We start from the raw sequence: 25,899 nt of genomic DNA, 5'->3' as shown, positions 1-25,899 counted from the left end.
TTACTAATGGTGGAATTTGGATGATTAGCCTAAAGCAATTATAGAATTATAGTTGACAAACAGAAAATGCAAACCCCAGTGGTCTGTTGTAACGAAGCCTGATTGGAATGTGCATTGTCAAATGGAGCCTTGTTTAAATAGCCCATTTTTGCCAGATTATGGGATGAAAGTGGAGGACCACACAATTATCTCAGCATTCAGGACAGTCCAGGGAGCTCATTTGCACGATTGGACAAATGATTATTTTCTTTTGCCTCAATTGACCAGATAATTGTGCACAAGTCTCTGCCATTTGGCTCTGTGGAATGTCCCTTGACGTAGTAAGAAAACCCAGCATAGATAGGTTTAGTCTGTCTGAGGATGGCGATTCTGAGCCCGATGGGAAACACTTTTACATGAGCTGTCTACATGTCCACCGGTGCCCCCATTAGCTTGTTCTGACAGTCATCAACTTGCAGGGGCTGCTTTCCTTCAGTTTCAAAACAACTAAACAGAAACATCAGACACAAGGTTAAAGGTGCTGTGTGGGTGGTCAAGAGAATTCAAAGGGCCAATAAACACAGGAAAACACAACTGAGGCAGACCCATACTTAGAGGCACTGAGCATAACTAAGCCCCCAACACTCACCAGATGGATCGGAGCTGCTTCCTTAGAAGAAATAAAATCCTACCGTGTAACTAGTCCCGGATGCTGCTGGCCCAGGTCACCATGAAAGGTGTCTTCACATGGTCCCCATATGGCTGACATAGAAGGGACCCCGATGATCAAGTGCCCTGGCTCATAGTCGGCCTGCTCTGCTCCACTGCCGTTCACATGCATGTTTGGGTAGGTGGTTAGGACCTCACTCGGCAGAGGAGGAAGGTGGCTCTAACTTCATAGACCACGTTCACAATTAGCAGAGGTTCACACTCAGCCTATTGTCTGATTCTCAGGATGAGAATGAGAATCAAACACCTCAGCTGGTCACCAACTCTGACCCAGTACCCAATTCTCAAAGCACTCTGCTTATTGACAATGCCCAATTGTGAGTATACACTCCTGTGTGACCATTAGAAACTCAGATCACCACAGGCTCCACTGCAAAGATGACTCTACTGTTTAGCCACCCACTGCCCTGCATGGTAGCACTTGTCTGTCTATAATCTCAGCAGTTGGAAGGTAAAGATGGGGTCGCAAGTTCAAGGGCAACCTGAGCTACATAGACCTGTCTAAAATGACCCACCTTCCTCCCCTATTCACAGGCCTTCCCACCTTAAGCCACATCAGGATATAGGCTTGAATGTAGCTACCACTGGACTCAACATTCTAGCCTTAGGAAAATGGGTTGTTCCCTGGAAGTGACTGACTGATGAGAAGGAAGGGAATCATACATTGGACAAGGACAACAGAGTACAGGAAGCAAGAGACTAGTCAGTGGTTCAGCAAGCTCCTTGGAGAGCTCTCACGACTGATGACCTGTCTGCCAGGACCCAGCCGCTATGACAGCCACCCACGCTCGGGTCCTGCATCCATTCCCCAGTACCTCTCCTCTCTCCCAGGTATGCATGTACACAAACATCGGTACTCTGATCTGGCCTCCTAGCAAATACTGTCCCTCGACTCTGTCACACCACACTGGAGGACAACATTTCCCTCCCAGTGGCAGGTCCCAGAGCCTGCACACTGCAAACCACTTTGGACATGATCTGAAGATTACCAAACAGGCTCTAGTGCTCGAGTAAAGCACGTTTCCATAACGAAAAATAATTATCTGTCTTTTATGTGGTTTCTTTTTGTATATTGGATAGCAAATTGATTGGTCCCTTTGCAGGCCTCCATTAGATAGACAAATCGACTTTCAGACTCTGAGGCAGAGGCCTCAGGCATAAAATAAATAGCCACGGCCCCAAAGATCCCAGACATGGTCAGGCCCTCTGCTAACACAAACACATTTGAAGAAAATATGACCCCCATTGTTAAAATTAATACTAGGAATGCTGGATGCTCTTCAATCTGTGAGATCGCTTTATTGTACAAAAAGTTTCCAGTAACAGTAAATTAGCTTTTTTTTTTTTAAAAAAAAAAAAAAAGGACAAAAAAAAGTCATTTTGGATTGAAGCATTTCACTACTTGCTTTATTTAAGCATACAAGGAAAAAGTCTTATCTGACCAATTAGGTTGAAGGGCTTTATTACCTTTAAGAAGCCATTAGCTGGGATGAAACACTGCACGCACTTGTGTCAAAACAAATAAAGAATGCTCTCTCAATCAGCAGAGAAAATGGTACATCCGTTAAATTAGACACACATTGCTTCACACAGTGGCCCAGCCAGCACCCCAATGTCCCTCCACCCCCAACAAACAGAATGACAGACAGCAATTTTATGCTAGTCTTAGGAAAGATCGGGGGCCCCGAAGGACCAACAGTTCTTTCCCTCTCCCCTTCCACCCCAATTCTACAAGAGCCAGCAGGGCAGCAGCGGGAGGTGGTGTCCAGAGGCCGGGCTTCTTTCCCAAGGTGCTTCCCAGGCACAGGGAGAGGTGGGTCTGTGTGATTGTCGCCTCCATGGCCAGACTGAAGGGAAGGATGGACGCACAGACAGCGGCTGTCAGCAGGTACAAGAGTCCTCTTCCAAAAGCCATTACCATGAAGGACCTAGCAGGACATGGGTACTAACTTCTCCTCTTTCCCCCAGAACAGGCTCAACGGCAAAGGGCAGTGGGGCCCCAGAGATCGAGTGCACAGAGCTCTGGAGCTCGGTACAGCCGAGTATCCAAGCCCTTCCGGACCCCCACCAGGGTGGCTTGGGCCCAGACCAGCACCACACTGCCTCCAGGCAGAAGGGGACAGTCCCTCTCCCCATAGGTCCTTGGGACAGTTTCTAACCAGATGGATGGGGGGGGGGGGAACCAACGCCCCCACCAAAATAAAATCTATTCAGGGAAATAAATTATAAATAAATAGTGACCCTTTCTTAAAAGGTCACCTTTTTTCAAGGCTTTCACAATTACTCATCATGATCTCCACAGACTGCTTGAAGCCGTTTCCCTAATTCGGCCAGTCTACCCAGGAACAGCTTGTCTAACCTCAGAGGCTGAGAGACTGTAGAGCCCCTTCCCCAATTCTGAAGTGGTGGGGCAGGTGCTGCCTCCTCTTTTCTAACCCTCTCTACTAACACTGCCAACGAACCCAGAAAACCTTTACATCTCATTATTCCGTGGCCCAGGCAGGGAGGGTAAGTTCAGGATGGGTCTACAGGAGTCCATTTCTAGGTCTGAGCTGGAGTTTTGAGACACCCTTCAGTTGAGTCCCAGAGAGGAATTTCATATGCCTGGTCTAAATAAAAATATAACACACTTAACAGGGCCACGCTGTTTAAATAATTTAAGAGACACAGAGAGTTTTTTCAAGCCATCAACAGTTACACAACAATCACTGTAATTCCAGCAGTGTTGATGCAAACAGAGCGAGTGAGATACGCACACTCTCAAAGCTCCATCAGTCTGGTCCGCATCGCTCTAGTTCTGCAGAGCACACCAGCACCATAGAGTTAACAGGTAGTAAACAGAGCCCTACTTGGCCATCTGATAATATATGATATGCTCACACACAGATGCAAAACAAAACAACAACAAAACCCTCAGAACACACACACACACACACACACACAGGGTTTCCCTAGCTGACGTTCTCACTGTCCTCAGGAATACACCCGTTTTCTGGGCATTGCTAAGTGGCAAGAGTCGATAAATCAAATCATGTGTAGAATATTTTACTTTGAAATGGAGTGATGTTTGGTTAATAATTTGAGATCCACTAATCCTAAATGGGGTGACCCATTTAAAATGGCCTCTGTGTAAATTCACAGTTCATCAAACGGAGTCAGGTTTGGACAGGTCATTACGTAGCTAGAATGTAAGTAATGGACTGAGGAAGGATGGCTGGGGACACACTGTCAAGCTTTCTTGTGATGTGAGGTTGGTTCAAATGACCAAGTTTCTGATTCAGGGGGTTTTGCTTAGTAACCCCTCTTGGTTTACAGTAGAAAATGCAGGGCAAAAATTCTGAATGAGGAATATGCTATTTACAATTGATTTAAACGCATGAAGCTGGTTTAACTGGCCCGTCTAAATGTGTTAATTAACATCAATGATGGTTTCTTATTTTTCACACTTTGTTACTCTGATCGTTAACAGTGATGGAAAGCTAAATTAAGTTAATGGGAACAGATTATAAATCCTTGAAGGACTTCTTGCTTTGTTTTCAGCTGGGAAGATGAAGAGGCACTGCCTCTACACTCATAAATTTTTGGTACCAAACTTCTTAAAAACCAGATGGTTAAAAAAAAATTTTCCCAAAAATTATTTAACATGCTGCTCAGACATTAGTGCTAAAAATGAGCATGCACACACGACACGGAGCTTTGGCAGTGCCTGTAAACCTTCCACTCCTTTCACTAAAGCACGCATTCACACGACAGCTCATCATAGGCCAGTCTCTTCGGCAACAGCATCAAGTCCTTAGACTCTGGACAGAGATGGAAAACATGGCCGTGCCTACACGCCAGCCCACTGGTTAGAAGGCGTCCACGGGAAGGTCCGCTGCCCACTGCTGGACCAGTGGGCTGTGCTCTCTACACAGTACAGCACAGCGGTGAGGCACCAGCCAAGTCCTAACACCAATAATCCACGCAGTAGCACTCTCAGGAACCTGGTGCCACTAGCGAGACTTTACGGCGATGAGGGCCACGAGGAGGACTATGATGACGGCCACCAGGATCACGATCACAAGCATCTTCCGGTTCTTCTTCTGGTACTGCTCAGCCTACAAAACAGGGGGAAGTGTTACTGCCTCAGAGCCCTCACCCAAGCCTTAGGTCTGCAAGCCAAACCTCACTGGAGACTCCTGCAGTGTGATATCAACCACCAACCCTGATCCACACTGGGATCTAGTGTGGAGACAGAGGCCAAGAGACACCAAGTTACACTGGGCCTACTACTTCCTACTCTGGATTCTCAAGAAGGCCCCTGCACCTGGGACAAATGTAAGCGTGCATTGTCTTTCTTCCCTGTAGGAAAGGCTGAAAGCATGGAACCAGTGGCCCCAAGAGGCCCTGTGGTCACTTCCTCTGAACGTGGAAACAGAACACTTCATTGTTTGAGGAAGAAATGGACAGTGGTGTGAGTTTATATACCACCCCCACCCCTGGACTAATGGCACACAGAGGGGCTTCCAAAGACCCATCTGCTTACCTCCCCTACATGTGGCACTAACACATACCACTCACCTGCACCACTCTCTCCTACAGAAGCACACACACGTAAATGTGTGGTGGTATGGAAACACAGACCCCTCAAAGGAGGAGAACATGCGCAGACACTGCTGGCACTAGGAGCTGACCATGCTTAGGGAATCCATCAGCCACCCAGAAAATGTCCTCCCCACCTAGAAACAGGATAGGAGCCACTCCCAAGTCTCAACTGCCTTCCCACAGTGTGAACTGGGGCAGCACCATTCCTCATAGCAACCCCAACACTCTGGGCAAACTCTCAAATAACTCCAGACCCAAACCAGTCTTAGCTTGTGTGCGATCCAGTCTCTCCCACAGAGACCCTCCCCCCTCTGCCCCCGGTCTGCATCACAACACAAAGCATGTTTCCCAGTTGTGACTTAAACTTCAGAGCCTATGGGTAATTTAGCAGCAGCTCGAACCTTCTATAGAGAAGCTGGGGCAGCTTTAGCTTGTGAGACACAGGCTGGCTTCTCCATTACTCTAAACACTCTAAGCAAGACTTGTCCCTGCTCTGAGGCAAACAGCACAGGGATGGGAAGGGTCTCTGGCCAGTGGCTGCAGCAGGGCTAGGACCATGGTAAAGTAAGATGGAGGGACTGTTCGTGACTTAGGAAAATGCTCATTCCCTGGCCAGAAGCACCAGTGGGCTTCAGTGACAAGGAGGTGCACAGGTCTGACTGAATGTATCAAGCACACCAGCTCCGTTCCCTTCACAGGAGTCACGTGCCCAACCACACGTGGATACCACCACCCTCGGTATCCATAAGCCCATTTCTCATAAACAATTACAGGATTTCTAAAATGACTTCTCCCAACTTTTTAAAAACAAAAACAAAAATAAGCATGCAACCCCATGAAAGAGGGGGCGCAACAGGAGCACAATCCACCTCACCTCCACCAACTTCTCTACATGTGACAGAGTGAGGAACAATTACATATTTTAGCCTTGTTCAGAGTTTTCCACCAGTAACTTGTCAGAGGTGAACCCCCACACCCAAAGTTAGCAGCACTAAGCAGTAAACCTCCAAACAAAACAAAGTGTCTCTAACAGGCAAGAAACCCAGGCTCCTCACAAGAAGTGCCCAGCTGTGTCTGACCTCAAGGTGTGGTCTGTCTGACACCAGGTTACAGCTCAAAAGCAAGCTCATAGCTGCTCCCAAGGAGACAGCGGAGTCCATTTCTGTCTACCTTGTGTGTCTGATTGAAGCTGTGTGACAGGGGAAGAAACCCTCCTAGGAGGGATAGAGGTTCCTAAAGACCCACCAAGGAGAACGGTAGTACCTTGTGAAGCTGTTTCAAGCCATCTTCGGTCTTGACACAGGACTGTTCAACATTATAGTCAATTCTATCAAGGACCGTTCCCTGAGTAATGAGAGACAGTACAGAAGGTCAATAATTACAGCTGGAGAACTGAACTGCCAACCCCGAGACATGCATATCACAGACCTCAGGACCCACACCAGGATAGTGTCAGACAGTTTAGGGCATTCTGCACAAAGTAAAATACTGTGTCAGTGGCACCAAGAATCAAAACCAGGTTTTGATTTGATTTAGCCTCTACTGATAGAGATATACCACCTTCGGATGTACGAGGGCTTAGAAACCTGTCCTGGGGAGCAAAGAACCCTGGCTTTTCATTTCCTGCTGATTAAATACTTGGATCTGGCAGACAGAGGATACCAGCTAGTTTCTACCACCATGGTCAGGTTACTCTAATCAATGTCTAAAATGACAACTTGGGACTCAAGGATAGGTGATTAAACTGTCTAGTCTCTTGGGTTCTACATGAAGTATGGAGGATGGGCCAGGAAAGATGGCAATTCATTGGGAAACATGGCAGTTAACCAGCCAACTCTGATGATGCCTCAACACTCTGTAGTTGGTTTCATGGGACCAGGACCCAAACAAATCCCTGCTGGCAAGGTAATAAAAAGCCCTAATCAGATTGTAGCAATGAATAACGATTTAATTCTACTTAAAAGCTGGTGTTCCAACAGCCATTACACAACAATCTACCACTGTCAGAAGGGAATTGTACACTGGCAAAATCAGGCCAGGCTTGGTCAGTCCGCCAGGCCTCCAAAGGATACATGTACACGAGCATTAGAATTCCTCTCTCCCTCCCCAGATTTAAAAAAAAAAAATATTTCAGTGTTTTCACAGGGAATGACAGTAGCCCACATTACCTGTAAACACTCACACATATTCAAACACATTAGGTATGAGAAGCACATGTTTAAACATTTTCCCAACTAGAGGACAGGATCTAAGGACCATGAAGAAGGGTGGGCACAACACCCTGCAGGGTACACACCTGCTCCACAATCATGGCTCCCAAGTCCCTGAAGATTTCATTGAGGTCTGAAATGGACTGCACAATCTGACGGATCTCTCGCTCCCTCTCCTCCACCATCAGTGTGTTTTGCTCTACCAGCACCAGCTGGTCATCCGTGAAGCCCTGGCCAAACAAGAGGCTCCCAGTTAGCAAAGCTGTGGCCGGCCAGTTTACACAGCATTCAGAGAAAACAAATTTTGAGAATATTTTTTATAAAATATTTGGCAACAGGTAACTTATTTCCTAGACAGGAAGCATGGACCCCCCTCCCACCCCCCAACAGCATGGTACATAAGATAGTAGCTGAAGTGGGGGACCAGAAAGAAGCCATATCTGCAGCCACACTGGGCTCCAGGATGGCTTTGTGCATGCTGCAGGCCTCTGTGATGACTAGGAGGGAGGTCCAGCATGGCTGCTCTGCTACAGCAAGGACTACTTGGCAGGCATAAGACAACAGTTACCCACCATGCACTGCACAGGGACAAGGAGCTTAGGGAAAGAGGCAGAAGACACCTGCCCCATTGCATACCTGACCATACAGAGTAGCATCATCTCCATCATCCATTAGTGGTACTGGGGTGTCGAAGAAATGCTGCGATCTCTCCTCTCGGTTTTTCATGCCTAGCAAACAGGAGGAGCCCACTTTACTTGAACGAGTATGGCTACTGTTCTACCATGAAAAAGGCTAAGAGTAAAACCCAATAGCAAGGGGAGGCCCCTAAACAGTCTAAAGAGACCACCTCCAGAGGGGAGCCTTGCTTGCGTTAAAGCATTGCAACATCATGCAAGTGTTCAGGGTACTCAGGGCAGCCACTCTCTAAATGCCCAATTCACAGGATGCCAAGACAGACAGGACACAACCATCTGAGACTTCTCTAAGTGAAACAGAAACAGTTATTCTAACTGCTGTTATAAGACATTAACACAACATCCATCTCTCTCTTCTGGAGACTCTCTAGTAAGCATCCCGATCACAGTCTGGAGGAATGAAATGACAGCAGATATGGGAAAGGGATCAGGGTTACAGGAGGAAGTGGGTTCTATCCCTTACAACGACACACAGGAAAACCCACAGTCAGCTGATGCAAGACTGTTCGCACCCTGCTTTCAGGTACCCAGGGCCATGCAGATGTCACTATGTGGAGGAACTGGCTCTAATACATGTCATCAAAACCTACAGAGCCCAACGTCACATCAACAAGGCTTCTATAGCAACACTGTGACTTTCAAAGTCTATGCACAGCTAGGGCTGAGTGCTATTCACCTGGACAGGAACCTGTCTGTACCACTGCACCAGGAGCCAGGCCTTCTCTCCTCAGCAAAGATTCCCTAGGGAGGCAGCTTCCTCTTGCTCAAAAGGTGTGAATGTGCCTAACTAGCTGTTAACAATGAAAGGCAGGTGCTGAAGAGAGAAACTGCCCCAGAGGAGGACAGAAAACACAATGCTTCTTACTTAAAAGTCCCTCCACCAGGCCTGCACTCACGTTTCAGGTAGTCAGACTGTGCATGCCGGAAGCTGGTGGACAGCTCCTGCAGGGCCTGTGCCAAGGAGGCCACCACGTTCCGCAGTAGCCGCTCTTCCTGCTCCGAGCAGGCCCTTCGTGCCCGGCTGGGCAGGGCCTGCACAGCACGCTGGCACCTATGGAAGAGCTGAGAGAATAGCTCTGGCTTACATCAAAAGCCTCTCCTAGACAAGATCTCTGCCAGGAGGCACCCTGTCCTGCAGGCTGGTATAGAAAAGTCAGGTTGGACATGTGTGTGTGTGTGCGCACGCATACACACACATATATGTATGTGTATGTGTGTATTGCAGGGGTGAAAGAGGGTGACTAGAGGTTTCATACACACACACTGAAGACCTACCTAAACTTCACCTTATCTATACAGTGTCTATCCTGTCCCCGATACTGCTCACTTCATGCCCTGTTACTGTATGTTTGACTATTTGACTTCCTACATGAGGCAGGTACTAGACTAGTGTGACTTTTATGCCCATTTTACAGATGAGAAGGTAGGATCAGAGACTGAAATAGAAACATTTAATGGCTACTCAGCTACAAAGCTGGCTTCAGACATTTGGATGTCTACTCTCAAAGTAAATATAAAGGAGACTCAAACACACAAACAATATAAAGCTTAAAGAAGTGTTTCCCAGTCATATCACCTAAAGATTGGTTCAAGCAGGTTTCCATTAAAATGCCCACCCTATCTTCTTATGGACCTGTGTTTAGCATGAACTTCCAAGTCCTAGTATATGACAGCAATTACACATTTTAACATCAACAGTGGTGTCTACCAACAACTGAAAAATAGTACCTAACCTCCAAGAAAACCACACACTCTGAAAATCACTCATAGACCTTGGGTTTTTCCAAGGTCCCCTGAGACTTTTAAGACATTATAAGCAGCGTTTAGAGTGGGGCAAAGGCTGGGGTGGGGGTTGGGAGAATCAGCACCTCCCGGGACTAGCGCTGTGTTCTTACCTGTGTGACCTCCTGAGTGGTGATCTCGATGGCATGTTCCTCCTCGCTGCTGTCATCCAGGGTGGGTCTGTTCAAATGCTTATCATGAAGGCTGGCTAACTCTTTCATCTTCTGTTTAATGCGGCCAACATCATACTGTATCTAAACAAATGAACTCACTAAAATCCCTCTCATGCCTGGCAGCTATCCATCTGTATTCAAGACAATTAGCTACACCAGAATCTGCACTCAGTTGAATTCAGTGGCTTACTGCTGACACACAAGTAACTTTGAAATTCAAGTTATAAAGGAAAAAACAAAGAGCACAAAGGCTGGAGAGACTGCTTGCAGTCAAGAGCCACTTGTTGCTGTTAGAGAAGACTGGGCTCCATTCCCAACACCTCCATGTTCTAATGCTCCTTTATGATCCCCTCAGGCACACACACCTCAGACAAAGATAGACCTGTAGGCAAAACACTATTACACATAAAGTAAAATAAGCCAATAGGTGGTGTTACACGCCTTCAATCCTAGCACTGGGAAGGCAGAGGCAGGTAGATCTCTTGAGTTTGAAGCCAGCCTGGGTTACACAGAGAAACCCTGCCCGGAGAAACCAAACATAATATAAATAAACCTAAAACAAAGAAGCACACACCCTTCCTTATTCCATAGTTTTTCATTTCTTTCTATAATTCAAGTCGTTGTTGCTAACACTAAGTCCACATCATGCAGGCAGCCATCCAGACCCATTCTTGCTTTACTGTGTGGTAGATAAATGAGCAAACTTGCACATGGGTGTGTCTGAGGACACAGCTTTCACTGGAGCCATACTGGCTCATATGACAGATTCTCAATCAACCGTGTTGTCATCCAAACTTAAAAGACAAACCCACAAAAGGAAGCATGCAGAAACTTACTTCGTCCACGCCATCCACCCACTTGGGAGGCGACCGCTTTGTCACGCCAATTGCTGCTTCTGGATCTAGGCTGATGCCTGATACTAGCGCCATGCGGTCATCAGCAAGCTACAGGGGATAACGGGCATCAAGAGGTGATCAGAGGTCAGTGTGGATGTGGAAAGGCAAGGGGAATGCACGTGCCTATGTTACACGCTTGTCTCTGACACACTAGGGTCTCAACTCCATTCCCATCTTTTCATGCACCACTTCTGAACTTTCTTGGACATTCTTGTGGACACAACTTTGACTTGACTTGGCTACAGAAATGTAATGAAAATGTCAGAGACCAGCAGTTCCTTAAGGAAAGGTCTCTCAGCAGCAGAACTGAGGTAGGGCAGCAGGAAGCAGAGGGTGAGTGTGCTGGGCGCTGCTGTGCTACAGGTGTAATGACTGCAGCAGGCCTGCTGTGGACATCAAGTTAGTCCAGTTACCTCAGCAGACTGTTAACTACATGTTAAAATAAGTCCAAGAACTGCTTAGAAGGACTGGCAAGACTGTGCATGGGCCACGACCATCTTTGGGTTAGTGTTGGCCACCCCGCCATCAGCACACCACCCCACCTGGGTCGTTGCTTCAGCTACTGGTCCACTGGCTCAACTTCCCTTACTTTGAAATGACAGACAGTTTTTGTTTTCAAAATTTGCAATATATATTGCCTTTGAAATTTCTGAGAGTGGGAGGGAAGTCACAAGGACTAGCCTGGTTATTTATTTATTTTGCCTGGAGGCAAAGAATGGATCTGAAAGGATCTATAAGTCCTCCGAAACACAGGATTTTTAAATGCTAATTTCAAAAGACCCAAATGATACCCACACTAAAATGGGTGGTGGTCTACAGACATCTACATAGACAATGCTTTGTGAGCGAGCAATGTCCATCCCTTCCTTCCTTGTAATCATCTACATTTATTTTTTATTCATTTGACAAATTCATATTTGCTTACCTAACAATAAAGAGGCAAATCTAAAATTCTCACAAATGAAAACTATCACACACGAAAATAAAAAAAAAAACTTAAAAACTCTTCAAATAACAACCCCTACAATACTGAGAGCTCACACTCCAACTCCAACTGTTATCTTCAGCAACATCCCCACACCCCCACACCTATACCCATTTCCTGTAGTCTGACCTCCACCTGCCCCAGCATCCATCAAGGACAACAATGATGGGAATGGACCCAAGGTCTGGAGTAGTGACCACATCCACCACTGTCCACCTCACCACTGCCGGCCCATGTTCCTTCTATTCCTTGATTAACGGTGTGTCCTTTAAGAATCTACCACCAGGAACTGCAAGGCCTGGCAATTCCACAGCCTTCACTAACAGTAAGTCTTACTTTTATCCTCATAAAAACCAGGTGAACTGAAGAATATTATTTCAATTTATAAATAAAGAAATTCAGAAGTAAAGCAACCTGCCTTAAGCCACCACGCTATTGGTGATGTGACATATTAAAACCTAGGCCAGCTGATTCCAGAATCCCCTGCCCAGCCCAGCCCACACGCTCACTCATAGCAACCCACGCAATGCAACTACAGCTCACTAAGCAAACAGACCTGGACAAGGGACTACTAAACAGAGAGCAAAAAAGACCCGGGGCTTCAGATCTTCCTGGAGCATCTACCTAGGCTGGAGAAGGTTCCAGCATTCAAGTGCCAGTCTGAGCAGGCTTGTCTTGACCACTGTGGAAACATATTCCCATCCCACAGCACAGCCACCAAGAATGTCCTGTGGGAAGTGTACTGACCAGAGGCAAGCCTGATGCTTAGCCCCAGCTCTGACGTGCTGTTTTCAGTAGAGCCCGACAGACTCATTGCTACAAGAGGTGGAACCTGAACTCAGGGCCAGAAAACCACACAAAGCACAGCTTTAACGTGCCACAGTAACAAGCCAGACACAGTAATTTTAATGGGCATTGGTTCTCGCTCGTGTTCCCACTGAGACCACATCAACTTGTTAACAAAACAGACAGTGCTACTTTCACTGGGAAATGTGCAGAGATGGCATCTTAAATCACGAGTACTCTCACGAGGAGTCCCGTGGTTACACATGAACATCCAGCTCAAGAGGGCTGCAGTGTTTTACGCAGCACTTCTGTTTATCTGAGACACCAAGACTCAAGTCAGGACACTCTCTCAGTGGGCCCCAGAGGACCTCAAGAGGGACGGGTGCCAGCCTGGACAGTCACTACTGCTTTCCTGAGCTGCACCAAGACTGAGGACTTGCATGTGGCCAATGATTTGTCCCTGATAAGAGTCTATGGCCATAGTTCATCATGACAGAAACCCCATGCTACTGAGAAGAAACATTCCATGTCTCTTTATCAGTGCAGGTTGGTAATGCGTATCACAGTGTGTACAACTGAAAAGGAACATGTGTTTTGAAGAAGGAAAACAACTGAAGATAACGTCAACCATTTGAAACTGGAACAAACAGGAACATGAAAATGTATCTTACTAGCAAAATAAATGCTCAGCCTCCCACCTTGCCGAAGCTCCGCCCCTCACAGCATGTTAGTGCTGTGCAGAGCACACATGAGTCTCCAGGCTGCTGGCCTCTCCCCAGAGCCCACAGCCATGCCTCTCCACATTATCCTTGCCTACTTTCAGCTCTCCCTACTCCCCAAACCCAACGTGAGTTAGGATTTTTTAAAATAAACTTGTACTTTTGAAATTAAAAAAGATCTTTGTATTTTTTTTTTAATAAGAAAAAAATGCTAAGTAAACTGCACATTAGCGAACTAAGAATTCAAGAATTCTTGTGTCCTTAACTTAGGGCTGTCTTCCAAGAACCATGGGTGACTGGCCTACCTCAGAGCCCTGTTCCTGTACAGAATGCAGACATGCAGAAGCCCCTGACTGTGTTCACAGCACAACTCATGCTTCCCTGTAGGTGTCTTATCACCCTGCCTCCACTCCAAATATAAGCATTTGTCTGAAACAAATTCCTGACCTATGGAAGAAACACATGCACCCTGCCATATAAATCCTGCTGTTGCAAACACACAGCCTTCCACTCATACAACATTCCCCTCACACACAGACAACTCCGTGAGATTTAAGGATGAGCACGGGGATCTAAGCCAAGTTTGACAATGGAACCAGAGCATCTCAGACGAGCAACTAGATAGACCACATGACTACTCAACACTTCAGTGTCCAGAAGCGATGCCACAAACCCCAGTCCGGCAACTCTGCAATGGGCCTATGTATCTTGAAGCCAAAGCCTGAGGATAGTCAGAATGCCGTAACAAGTCTCGAGGCTCAGGGACCCGTAAACAAGCAGTGGATATAGAAATGGAGATGTCACAGCCAAATTATCAATGAGACTAAAAATAATGCTATCTTCTCCTGACGAAATTACTGAAAGCACGTCCTAAACAGCACACGGAATAGAGAACACAAATCGTGGGAGTCTCACACACTATCTTGACAATCTTGCTAACTCGCCAACTTTCTTTCCTCCATGTACACAAGCTGAAAAACAAAGGGGGCACAGCAGCTCCTGCCTGCCAGCATGGCACTGAGCACGCTCACAGACCTGGACTCTCAGCTGAAGACACAATCCTCCTAAGGGCTTGCTCCTTCCTTCAGTGGGTGTTCAAACCTTTGGCATGGGCATCTGCTCAAGGCCACAAGGGCTGGATCACAGGTCTAGGTGAGTTGGTGACTCACATTCATACCTTCTAATTTGTTAATAGCACCCATCTTCTGGAAGATTACCTCTCAAGGCCAGGCACAGATGACAGGAGAGAATAGATGCTGCCCTGACAACAATGTGGATGGAGAATGGCCTCCTCCTCAGCCCAAACTCTACAGCACACACTTCCTGAGTAAGAGAGAAAGCAGAGTCTCCAGGGCTCAGCTTGAGCAGGAAAAGAGCTAACACATCTGTCTATCTGCCTGCAGGGCTACCTGAAGGGAGTAGGGGGCTCTCAGACCCATGGCTTCATGCCAGGATCCCCAAGTGGCAGATGTTTACTACTTCCAGAAGACACTACCTTGAAGCCCTAATTCCTCCCCAACACCCCCCCTTGTGAACCGAGCCTCTGGACACCTTTCCCAACAACATCCCTAGTTCCTCATTCAGCACCTGGCACTTCACAGTAATGAACACACAATTATAATTAGCTGAATGAGTCAACAGTAAATGGGTGGAATGAATGGATGAGGTAAATAAAGTATGTCGCATATAATTGTGGAAGCTACACTTCATGAACAACATAATGGTGCTGGACAAGGGCAGGAAGTGAAGCCTGCAGAGCCAAGAGCACACGTCAGAGACGCTCAGCCACTGCACCGCACTTCCGCCGGGTACTGCTCACACAGGCCAGGCACAAGAGAGGCAAACAGGGGCCAAACATGGTAGTATAGATCTGTGACCCTAATACCTGGGCTGCTGAGGAAGCAGGACTGTCAAGAGCTGGAGACCAGCTTGGGCCACATGGGGTGAGAATCCAACTCAAAAACCATGAAGAAATACAAAACAGTCTTCCAGCTCCTCTCACACAAGGCTAGTTTCTAGAACCTGCCCCAACAGAAGGGAGAAAGATTGGAAGCAAGCCCCTGACGAGGCTGACTGTTATCCCACAACCACACCTCTTTCCTCAGCCCTCAAGGATGTTCTAAGCTTCAGTCTTCTCAGTGAAGAGGACAACCTCACACCCTGATGTCTTCACTGTTGCACATCTACCAGAATCTCTGTGTCAGGCTTAACCTAGCAGGAGTTTCTCTAGCAAACTCACCTTCATCGGCTGTGCCCCAAGAGTCTCCTAGCTTCATTCTTCCTCAGCCCAGGCCTAAGGGCCTAGGCTGCTGGTACTGAGGACCTTGGGTGGGAACTGGAAGGTCTAGCCTTGGCACCTACCTAAGCAGTAAGCTTTAAACTAGAGTGTGTTTTAATATAGAAGTGACACCTGCCAGTGATTACATGTTATGTGTGCAGTAAGAACAGGCTCAAAATTGAAGCTTTCCCTCCCAGTCTCAGGAGGGACCTACTGGTAATGGCGTTCCATACATCTTTTCAGACCACACAAATATGGGTCATTCTTCTTAAACCGAAAAGGGGAGCAGGGGTCTGTCCCCTTTGTATGTATGTGGTACCCGTCTCCGTTGACCGAGAGCCAACCCCATTGGGCTCATTCTCCACTAGCTCTCACAGGTACAGCATGCAGCAGGCTTGAGGATTGGAGCTCCCAGGGATGGCGAGTGAGTGGTGCGGAGTGCTGCCATCACCAACTGCAAATGTAGGCACCTCGAATGTTTGCTAGAGCAAACCCAGGAGCTGGAGCCTGCCAGTTTATAAAGGGAAATGGTCCTGCTCTCCTGATCTGCCTTTCTAGATAAACTTCTTCCCTCAGTAGGCCCTCAGAATAACCCTTGCTACCCCTTCATCACTGAGACACAAAGAGCCACTAATGTGGTCAGCAGCCGTGTCACTTCCCTGTCCTCAGCCCTGTCAACAGGGCTATAAACAACAACAGCAAAAGCAAAACAAAAACCCCAAGGGATATAGACTCACTCTCCACCTTCCTGGTGAGCTGCTGCTGCTAGGAAGGGGCTGAAGGGGGCTTCTGCAGGAGCAGCTGAACCACAGAGCACCCCTTACTTCATCCTGAGCTCAAGGCACTAGTGGCAGCACAGCTCCATTGCTACCTGCCTGAGACTTCCATCAGACGGCCTGTCCCCCTTTTCTCCACCTCAACCACTCGATACTCTTTATCTCGGAAATCGGGCGTCCCAAGTCTTCAACCTACATGCAGGTAGCTTGCTTCCCACCCAAGCAACTCTCATACAGGACTGCTTCCCAAACAGGAAACATGGCCCCTTCTAAGTCACTTCACATGGTGTGAACATAGATGAAGTATGAAGTCAAGGCACTCCACAGTGATTCAAACCAACTCTAAATGTATGTAGGGCTAGTGTCACATATCTGAACCAAGACTGCAGGAAAACAGTTATTTTATAAACTAAAATCACCCAACACACAAAAATACCCAAAGCACTGTACCTCGTCCAGCTCCTGTGGTTGTGGCGTTGCCGTCGGGCCGTCCGGACAGGAAGAGCAGAAGAAAGGCATGGGCAGACAGACACACAAGGCCATCAGGTGAGGAGACAAGTGTCCAGCTACTCAAAGTGACTACAAACGCAGTACTTAAAAGGCTGTCCTAGCGTCTTTTTCCTTATGAAATGCTACACCAACATGTGCTTCACTCACTGTGGCTCTTTTGGTAAAGGAGGTGGCAGCCAATAAACAGCTGTAAAAATTAAAGCACACTGCGGACAAGCAAAATATGCTTGGTTTCTTTCACTAAATTATAGTCGTAATCTTTTTAGTAAGCATCAATTATCACTTGTAATTTCACTTCTTAACCTCCTTAGGAAGGTAAAATGCTAAAATATGTTACTGTGTCATAAAAATGCATATTTTAACACATCAATCAGCTCAGAGAATTCAACAAAATTAAAATATAAACAACCCACAAAGTGTCCTCCAGTGGCTACATTCAAATAATCCTGCAGTAACCCCCTCTCCCTAAGAACTGTACATACCACATGCTACAGCCGCAGTTTCCCCCTAGTCATGGAGGCACAGGTAGGAAGAGGAAGTAACACTCCTGCATTAGCTAGCCATGCACTGTGATAGCCAGGCGCAGCTATAGAGAGTGCTATACAGCACTGCAAACTAAAGAGACAAAGCAGCAGGTAAAAAGGATCCAGTTTTAACCAGTATAGGGATGGAACACTGGGCATTTGAGGGTTAAATTTTGGTTGAAAATTAAAGATTCCTTTTGAGATCAGCGTGGAACTCTATCTTCTGAGGAGACAGTTACTAATGACCAATAATCTAAACAAGGTCCTTTTTTTCTACAGTATTGATCATGGAAATAATTAGTGGTAAATTTCAATAAACAACTGTGCTGATTTTTTTTTGTTTAGCAGTAAATTTAAAAAATAACATAATTTTCTTATTTAAAGATTAGTAGTGCAAATGAAGCTTGATTATTGATACCAAAGTAGTGTCACACAATGCTAGCATAACAACACAACAACAACAACAACAAAACCAAACACAGACTGATCACACACTAATGCCTCAGTCTCAAAATCTACGGAGAGAGCCTCTGGGAGTGGAGAGCCTCCGTGCCCTGCACTTCCCCCGCTGGTACGAAGATGTATCACACAAGCGTGCTGCTAGGGTTGAGGCTGAGGAAACTATGGCATGGAAATAGCTCATCTTATCTCATCTCATTTTGCTATAAAAGAAAACAAAGTATGTATTTTTTTAAAGCTTAGCAGATCCAGAAAGAGAACACGGACATCTTTTTTATTAATAAACTAGATGCAAGATGAAGGCCACAGTGGAGCTTGAACCTAGGTCCCTTTGAAGGTCCTCCCAGGGCTTCATCTTGGGAAGCGGCACAGCAGGCACAGCAAGCCGCTGTCTGAGCAGCCTTGCACCTGAGCCCCTGCAGTGCCGTGGGTTATTAGCTGGCCACACACATTCTCTTCTTCTCATCCCTACAATTACTAGGCACTAAGAGGTGAAATTACAATCACGAGACTAGGAATAAAAGCAACACTTACAAATGCTCAAAGCTACACTTCAAAATGTCACAGTATCTGCTGCGGCTGCTGCCGGGGAGGATGGGGGCAGCCCAGGTGCACCAAGCCTTTCTGCATCCCACCCTCCAGCCTCTATTTTTATTAATAATTCCTGGAATTACTTGCATATCAGGAATAAATTCAGCACACCACCTTTTCAAAGACCACCTTCATTTTATTCCTTAAAAAACAGGAGGTTTTCAAAACCCTCACCACAAAATTACCAGGAAATGTAGTCAAGACCTGAGTTAAAACCTAAGAATCACCATCAGGAAAGAGCATAGTCTAGTCCAATAAAAACAGCTTACTACCCATCACCACCTTCTAAGCCTTTACATTGTCTAAACCAAGGCTTGGGACCTGACCATGGCATCCAATCAAGCAAACACTGAAAAATTCCAAATAGCATTTGGAATTTATAGTCTAAAGGACTTTCTACATAAAACTGAGAAGTGGAAACCCATCTGTGTTTGCTCAGGGGTCTGGAGGAGTTGAGCAAAGCGAGCTGGAAGCACAGGTCTGTGCTATACTGGTGTTTACTTTATTCCCATTGCTGCCAAAATAAAAGTTTGCTTCACTCTCATCCAGCAAAGCACGCTCATTTGCAAGTCAGTCTCCTGCTCACACAGAATCTTTACACACAGAAAAGCAAACACATCTAAAGAGAAATATACAGTGATTTCATACTTGGAGCCTACCGACAGAAACATGATTTTCCAGCAGACTGAGACCCTTCAATGAGCAAGTTAAACTGACTGTGGATGGCTGTAAAAAGGAGAGAGAAAAAACAAAAAACAAAAACAACAACAACAACAACAACAAAACCCAACCCAGGCTAGCCGACTGCAAGAAGAAAAAAAAATGTCATTAATCAACTACGTCCTTCCATACCCATTGGGCATCAGCCAGGGCCAGTGTGGCAAGGGCTTTACGCACATTGACAAATTCATGAGGTGGGTGACTAGGGTCATATCCTAACTCCACTACCCCATCATTCTGCTCAGGTGAACCACCTAAGCATCAACTTCACCCAGTATGACACAAGGTTACTCATGGAACAGGCTGAGCCTTGCCAGGCACACACAGTAAGCACTCAATAAATCTTCACTAATATTACAGTCAAGACTAAGGACCTTGGGTTCCCTATAACCGTAGTTAATCCTTAGGTTTTCCCTACCACCAAACACAGATTTTATTAAAAATAATGTGCTAGTTTCAAACTAATCTAGGAGCAATTAACTCTAGCTTCCATGTATAGATTATGCATGCTTTTACAGCAGAGTATAGGTCAGCAGTCAACACTAACCAAGAACTCCCACTCCTGGCTCAGACTCCCAAGAACCAAGAAAACAAGAGCAACACAGCATCTCAACCAGCTGGCACAGCCTTGCCCTTTCAGGCACCCCACGATTTAAAAAAATAATAATAATAAAAATTATACACACACACACACACACACACACACACACGTATATTAATTTAACTTCATAAATCCATTCAGGTTCCTGAAGCTAACTGCTTGCAATCGCCTACAAGAGGCACTGCCTGTTCTTGGCAGACATGATGTCAAAAAGTTACTTCTGCAATGTGCTGGAGCTACTTCTAGGTATTTTTCATTAGTAACCTTGAGCTGACAGCCACACACTGTTGTTGACTATGGATTTCTCCTTTTCAATTTAAAGGTAAGGTTGTGTGCTTTGGTCAGGAGAAACAAGTATTAAAGCAGAACTGCAGAAAACACTGCTGAATTGATGGGGCCACCAGAGATCACCTCACTCAAAATCCTCAATTTAGCAACGAGACAAAAGATGTCCAAAAAGATTACATCCACAGCAGAGCAGGGCTTAGACTAAATTCCCAGACTCACATCCATCACTCTCCCTTTATCATATGCTGCCCGAGGGATAACGTGATGGATGCCCCAAACCCAAGACAGAACACAGCTCCTGAAAATTACCAACAAGTGCCTGTGGCTTGGACACAAAAACCAACCCCCAGTCTGTTTCTAATGTTAACTTTGCTAATATGAACACAAAACATAAATGAGTAGAAACCTGGATAGATGTTGTGCTGAATTTTAAAAAGAATAGAGAAAAATCAGCCCTCAATCCCAGAGAAGAAACAAACTATGCGTCCGACCCGGGATGGCTGAACCTAGAAAAACCCTCCAGGGAACAAGGCAGCTGTGGGGTCCACAAGCAGGAAGAATTAGTGTCCTCTGCTGCAAACATCAGGGACAGACTACCGAGTGAGTGGGAGACAGGATAATTGCTGGCATTGATAAAGAAAAACACATTTCAGAAGTAAAAAGTGACAGCTGCGGACTGTCTTGCCCATCACAGAAGTGTCCAGCAGAGAAACATGACGGTTCCACAAAAAGGGACATTGGGCCAAGGCCTTTAGGTCCAGTCTGGCCCTTGGGACTTTCTGTTGCTTGTTTTGCTGCTGCAAATCCTCCTGAAATCCATCCTTGTTTGCAGCAAGTCTACCTGCACCTAGCTGTAAGTCTACATTGCATGCACGGTCTCCTACAGCAACCATCACCAACAAACTTACAGCTTTTTCTTCAAACTACTATTTAAAAAATATGGGCTTAATGCTTTTACAAGTTCAGGCTTCCACTGTGGTTTGTTTTGAGTTGTGTGAGATAGGCACATACACAAACCTCCCAGCAAGCCATTTCTGTAGTACTGTTTACATATAAGGACATAAAAGCTTGATATTAAAAATTTAAATAATCTATTATTTTAGATACTTACATTTGGTTATACATGAGACAGCACACACACCAAAATCAATGTCTACAGTTTGTTCTTCTAATTAGAAATTTAAATTTCCAGGTAATGTATTTTAAAAATCAAATTCTCTGGTTTGGTTACTTCCTTTTTAATTATCTAAGTTTAAATATGCATCTACAAATTGTCTCTTTTGTCTTATGTGACTAAGTCAAGTTTATACTTTTAAGTTTTTATTTGTAATTTTTCCAAGCTGAAAAATCTGCTGGAAAAAAGAAAATAGAAAAGTAATATGGTTAAAGTCCCTGAGGTAAGCTGCATCTCTGGATCTCACAGTCAGAGGTGCTCAGCTTTCCTGCTCCGTTTATCTTTGAAAGCAGAATATATAAAATGAGCACTCCTTTAGTATTAAGCATTTCAAGATACCTAGTACAATTAACAAATCTAATTACAATTTCTAATATCTTGTCCATATTCAAAGCTGAGCAATAAACTTTTGATTTACTACATGATTTTGAAATCTGTAAGTCAAAAATGTGGTTCTCAAATTTGTTCTGAGCTAGAAGCACTGTATGAATGATGTTGTAGTTTTCAAAAACTGTCTTAAGCATATCTTTTCTTTTTACAAAATATTTATAATGCTTTTTTGACTTCCAAAAGAATTATTAAAAACTGTAATCTCTATCCTGTTAATATCTTCGTATTCTTGATTATTTTGTGTGCAGAAATAATTTGTGGAAAAACCTTATGAAGAAATTGAAAAATAACAGTCGGAAACACAGAGAAAAATGCAGAAATATGAAAATGCACTTTTGTTTTTTAAATTGTAATTTAGGTAGACTATTTTTGTTGGACTGAAAAAAAGCTGGGTTTTTTGTTTGTTTGTTTGTTTGTTTTTGATGGGGGAGGCAATCTAAACTGAACACACAGGTATTTCCACGGACTTGAGTCCTTTTTAGTTATCTAAGAAAAATTCCAGAAGCACAGGCTAATAAAAGCATCCAGTATTTTCAGTAGTGTGACATATGAAAATATTTTTAATGTTCTTGACTTCAACATGAATTTTAGCTGTACTTATAAATCACTTTCAAAAAAAACTGTCTGAATTTGTTAAATATAGCTGTATATTTCTTAACATTGCCTGCTTTTCCAAACCATATATTATAACTAAACATTTTAAATTATTTTATTCCACATATATATATATATAGATAGATAGATAGATATACAAACAGATATGCTCAAATTGTCTAATTTAGAAAAATATTTAAAGAGTAATTGGACACAGCAACGTGTTTTTGAAAAGGTGCCGGTCCAAGATACTGTATTTTAAACTCTCTGAATCAAGGGTCAAATTTTTTCTCTCAGGTAATCTAAAAACTCAAGCTACTTAGAACTTTACAGAATTAAATTTTAAAAACCAAACAGTATCTTTTTCATCAATTAAAACAGAGAACCTGGAAGCTTTAGCGTGGGTTTGGCTCTGTTTTGTTTTGTTTTGTTTGTTTTCCCCCATGAGGTAGCATAAAATTAAGTCATAAAGAACAGGAGACCTTTATTTAACATAACTGAAGGCCCACAGATTATATTCATTCACTATTTCTCCGGTTTATTTCTGGAGACTCTTTTCAAAAACCACATTAGAATGAACACATTTCCATGCTAAGATTTGTTTCCTACTTATTTCTATGTAATATTATTTCTTTCAGTCTAAAAATGTAAAAATCCTTCCAATGTAAATGTAAACAAAAGCCCCAACACACTCCGAGCTAGTTTTCTATGCCTTGGGACCGAAGTTAACATCCTGCATCCTTTTATCCTTAAAACTGCTTGCACAGATTAAAAACTCCCTTTTCTGTGAATAATATGGTCAAACATATTTTCCACCGTGACCTAAACAGGGACAACTGTCCTGGCAAGACAGTGCCAATCATGATACACAGCTTAGTTTTTCATTAGCACTTCCATAAATGATAAAAGGAAAAAAATTAAAAGGCAACAGTGTTTAAAAGGCGGGAAAGCTGCAGCGTTTCACGAACTATGTTTCAAATGCAGCCCCTAAGGTCGTGGGGTGACCGTGCATTCCCCCATGTTTCAAGGCTGCTTCCATTCAAACCTTCCCTTTTCAATTAAAGGTATTATTATTACAAAGCTAACAATATTCATCTGGCTGCACCATTCAGACCCGCCCCCTATCTGAGAGAGCAGGAAACTGAGGCTCTGGAAGCCAAAGCCTCCATCAAAAACAAACCAAATACAGCAATCATTCTGGAACATTGCTTTGAAAAAGAACAACAACAATAACAAAAACCCTACACTGCTAGGCGAAGTGAAGTTGTGGTCAATAAAATCAAAAGCCATGTGCTATTTTGGGGGGGTTAATTTTCACATCCGCATCATGTTGGTTCTTTTTTGTCTTGTTTTGTTTTTTTAAAAAAAAGTTCGAATGGAGAAGCTTAATTTCCTGTGTGGGAAATGGAAAATGAAGCGCCTAGCACCTTGCAGTCTCACCAACATGAGCCCTCGGAGGGGGGGTGGGGGGGCAGCAAAGCAATTACTCCTAGTGTTCATGGCCACACCGAGAACTAGGGCCATTGGAAGAAAAATAGTGGGAAAGAAAATGAGCTGAGCAGACCACACACACACACACACACACTCTCTCTCCTTCCTGGGGGGTGGGGAGGAGGGTTGTTCTGCAAGGATTTGAGTCAACTAATCACCCACCTGGCCCACAGAACCAAAGTGAGGAGGCCATTGCAGGGGGGCGGGGGGGGGGTGCCAAACAGAACAGAACAAAACAAAAAGAAGGTTGGAGAAAGGCCTAGGTTCCAAGGCCTCGTGTTAAAACAGATGTAAATCGAGGCTGCCCGACGGATGGTGGGGGAGGAGGACCAGGAGGTCCAGGAAGTGAGAAGGCAGGGCAGGGGTTGATACTGTGGTCCCCATTGGGGGTTGCAGGTGCCCCATAAGCCATGGCCGTGCTCCACTCCCTTCTGTATCACACTCCTAGTCGTCGTCGCCTTGTTATTGTTGTTGTTCTTTTTTTTTTTTTTTTCCTTTTTAGACAGAGAGACAGACAAGAGACAGACAGACAGGCTGAGCCGCAGTGCACACGGTGTGTGTGTCTGGAGAGGCCGCCAGGAGACTCACCGCAGCAATGCTACGTGAATGCAGAGGGCTGGAGGTGGTGTGACTACTCACTTGCTCGGCTAACAGCTGCCGGGTTTGGATGGAATTATTCCGCAACAACAAGAAAGCGTCGGTTAAACGCCTGGTGGCCATGTCTCCCCCTTTGTGACCCCCCCTCTCAGGGTCTCCCACCCCCCTTGTAGTCCTGATTTGTTCACTTTCTCTCTCTTGGTCTGGCCTAGCTGATTCCACTCTTGCACAGAAATCTCTCTTGACAAAGCCTTAGGCTTTTCACGGCGCGATTTTGCGCTCCGCCTAAGCGCGGAGACCCCTCCCCAAATAACCACCTCGCCTTTTCCAACTGCCTGACTCCCCCTACCCCAAGGCTGGCTCGGATCTCAAAGCACTCGAATCCCCCCAATCCTTGCGTCGAAATCGAACGTCCTGGAGACCCCTCCCCAATCCCAGCTCGGATCCACAAGCGCCAGACGCGCCAATCCGGCTCGGGGATGGGAGAGACCCCTACCCACTCACTTCCTAAGACCTCCCCAAAGGTGCTGGCGCCCTAACCCTAACTCAGAGCGCCTGCGTGCCCGGCATGTGGCTCTAACTCCGAGTTTGGGTTAACTCTCCTCACAAAAGGCCTGCTCCAAACAGGCCAAGCCCACGACAAAGGAGCGTCTACAGCTCCCATAGAGTCGCCTGAGCCTACTGAGGCTCAGCCCGACCTGACCCCTCTCTTTCCTGTGCGGCCTGCTTCTCCACTGCCAGCAGGCTGCGGGCCTCCACTTGGACCTCACGGCCTGCCTCCCCCAGCCTCCTCACTCCTCTTCACCGGCACCCTCCATCCCGGGATCTGGCTGCAACCCTGCCCAAGGCCGCTTCCGTGCAGTGGTCCCGGGCTCTAGCATTCCCCCAGCCCTCTTCCTGTCCGTTCCTCGCGGGTGCCCCCCTGCGACATTCATGAGATTGCTTGCAACGTTCCGGGAGCGGGAGCTCCCTTATTGCCCTGCCCCGGGATGGGAGTGCTCCGCCCTCTCTGGGATAGTTCCCGGGGCGCCTTCTTCCCCTTTTCCTAAGAGTGTGCAGGCTCTGGGGCAGGCGTCCTGGCCCCAAAAAACGGCTTCAAAACCTTGGCCCTGGAGCCGAAGACCACCACTGGGGTCCAGGCAATTGTAAACTTCGAGTAGGATTGTCAGGCAGGCAGAAATGTGGAAACGTGGCTCTTTCAGAGCCTAGTCCTGCGCGGGGGCGGAGGAAAAGTGGAAGAAGGCTGCCTCTGCAGGCCAGGCACGCTCCACTGCAGGCGCCTGGCGCTGCTGAGATGGCCTTACCTTTTATTTTTTTATTTTTATTTTTTTAAACTGTGAGAGAGAAAAAAAAATACCCGAAAAACAA

The 25,899-nt window shown here is 45.7% G+C and overlaps 1 protein-coding gene across 9 annotated transcripts; it reads right to left on the bottom strand.

The window, feature by feature from the left end:
• Positions 1-1,982: 1,982 nt before the first annotated feature.
• Positions 1,983-25,414, bottom strand: Stx16 (syntaxin 16). 9 transcript variants are annotated; one of them, XM_029473547.1, is made up of 10 exons: positions 25,327-25,402; positions 24,523-24,588; positions 17,043-17,054; positions 10,989-11,096; positions 10,093-10,233; positions 9,094-9,259; positions 8,139-8,230; positions 7,589-7,732; positions 6,556-6,636; positions 2,087-4,805 (listed from the first exon to the last, which is right to left on the bottom strand). In XM_029473547.1, exons 4-10 carry the CDS (start codon positions 11,079-11,081, stop codon positions 4,701-4,703), a joined length of 822 nt encoding a protein of 273 aa, XP_029329407.1. In that variant the 5' UTR covers positions 11,082-11,096; positions 17,043-17,054; positions 24,523-24,588; positions 25,327-25,402; the 3' UTR covers positions 2,087-4,700. The 9 variants fall into 9 exon arrangements, with proteins under 9 accessions (XP_021009176.1, XP_021009193.1, XP_021009184.1 ...); XM_021153549.2 differs by having other exon boundaries at positions 25,337-25,398; XM_021153555.2 differs by having other exon boundaries at positions 24,574-24,588; positions 25,337-25,352.
• Positions 25,415-25,899: the final 485 nt, after the last annotated feature.

Source organism: Mus caroli, chromosome 2, assembly GCF_900094665.2.
Source record: "Mus caroli chromosome 2, CAROLI_EIJ_v1.1, whole genome shotgun sequence".
In the NCBI taxonomy this organism is placed as follows: domain Eukaryota; kingdom Metazoa; phylum Chordata; class Mammalia; order Rodentia; family Muridae; genus Mus; species Mus caroli.
This window is presented reverse-complemented; position numbering and strand designations above follow the sequence as displayed.

Bases quoted from the DNA above. Each gene is read 5' to 3' on its own strand.
- Stx16 (XM_021153517.2), bottom strand. From the start codon at position 24,654: ATGGCCACCAGGCGTTTAACCGACGCTTTCTTGTTGTTGCGGAATAAT. The intron at 10,234-10,988 runs GTAAGTTTCTGC...TCATTTGTTTAG, and splicing joins GGGTGGATGGCGTGGACGAA to ATACAGTATGATGTTGGCCG. The intron at 9,260-10,092 runs GTAAGAACACAG...CTATTCTCTCAG, and splicing joins CCACTCAGGAGGTCACACAG to CTCTTCCATAGGTGCCAGCG.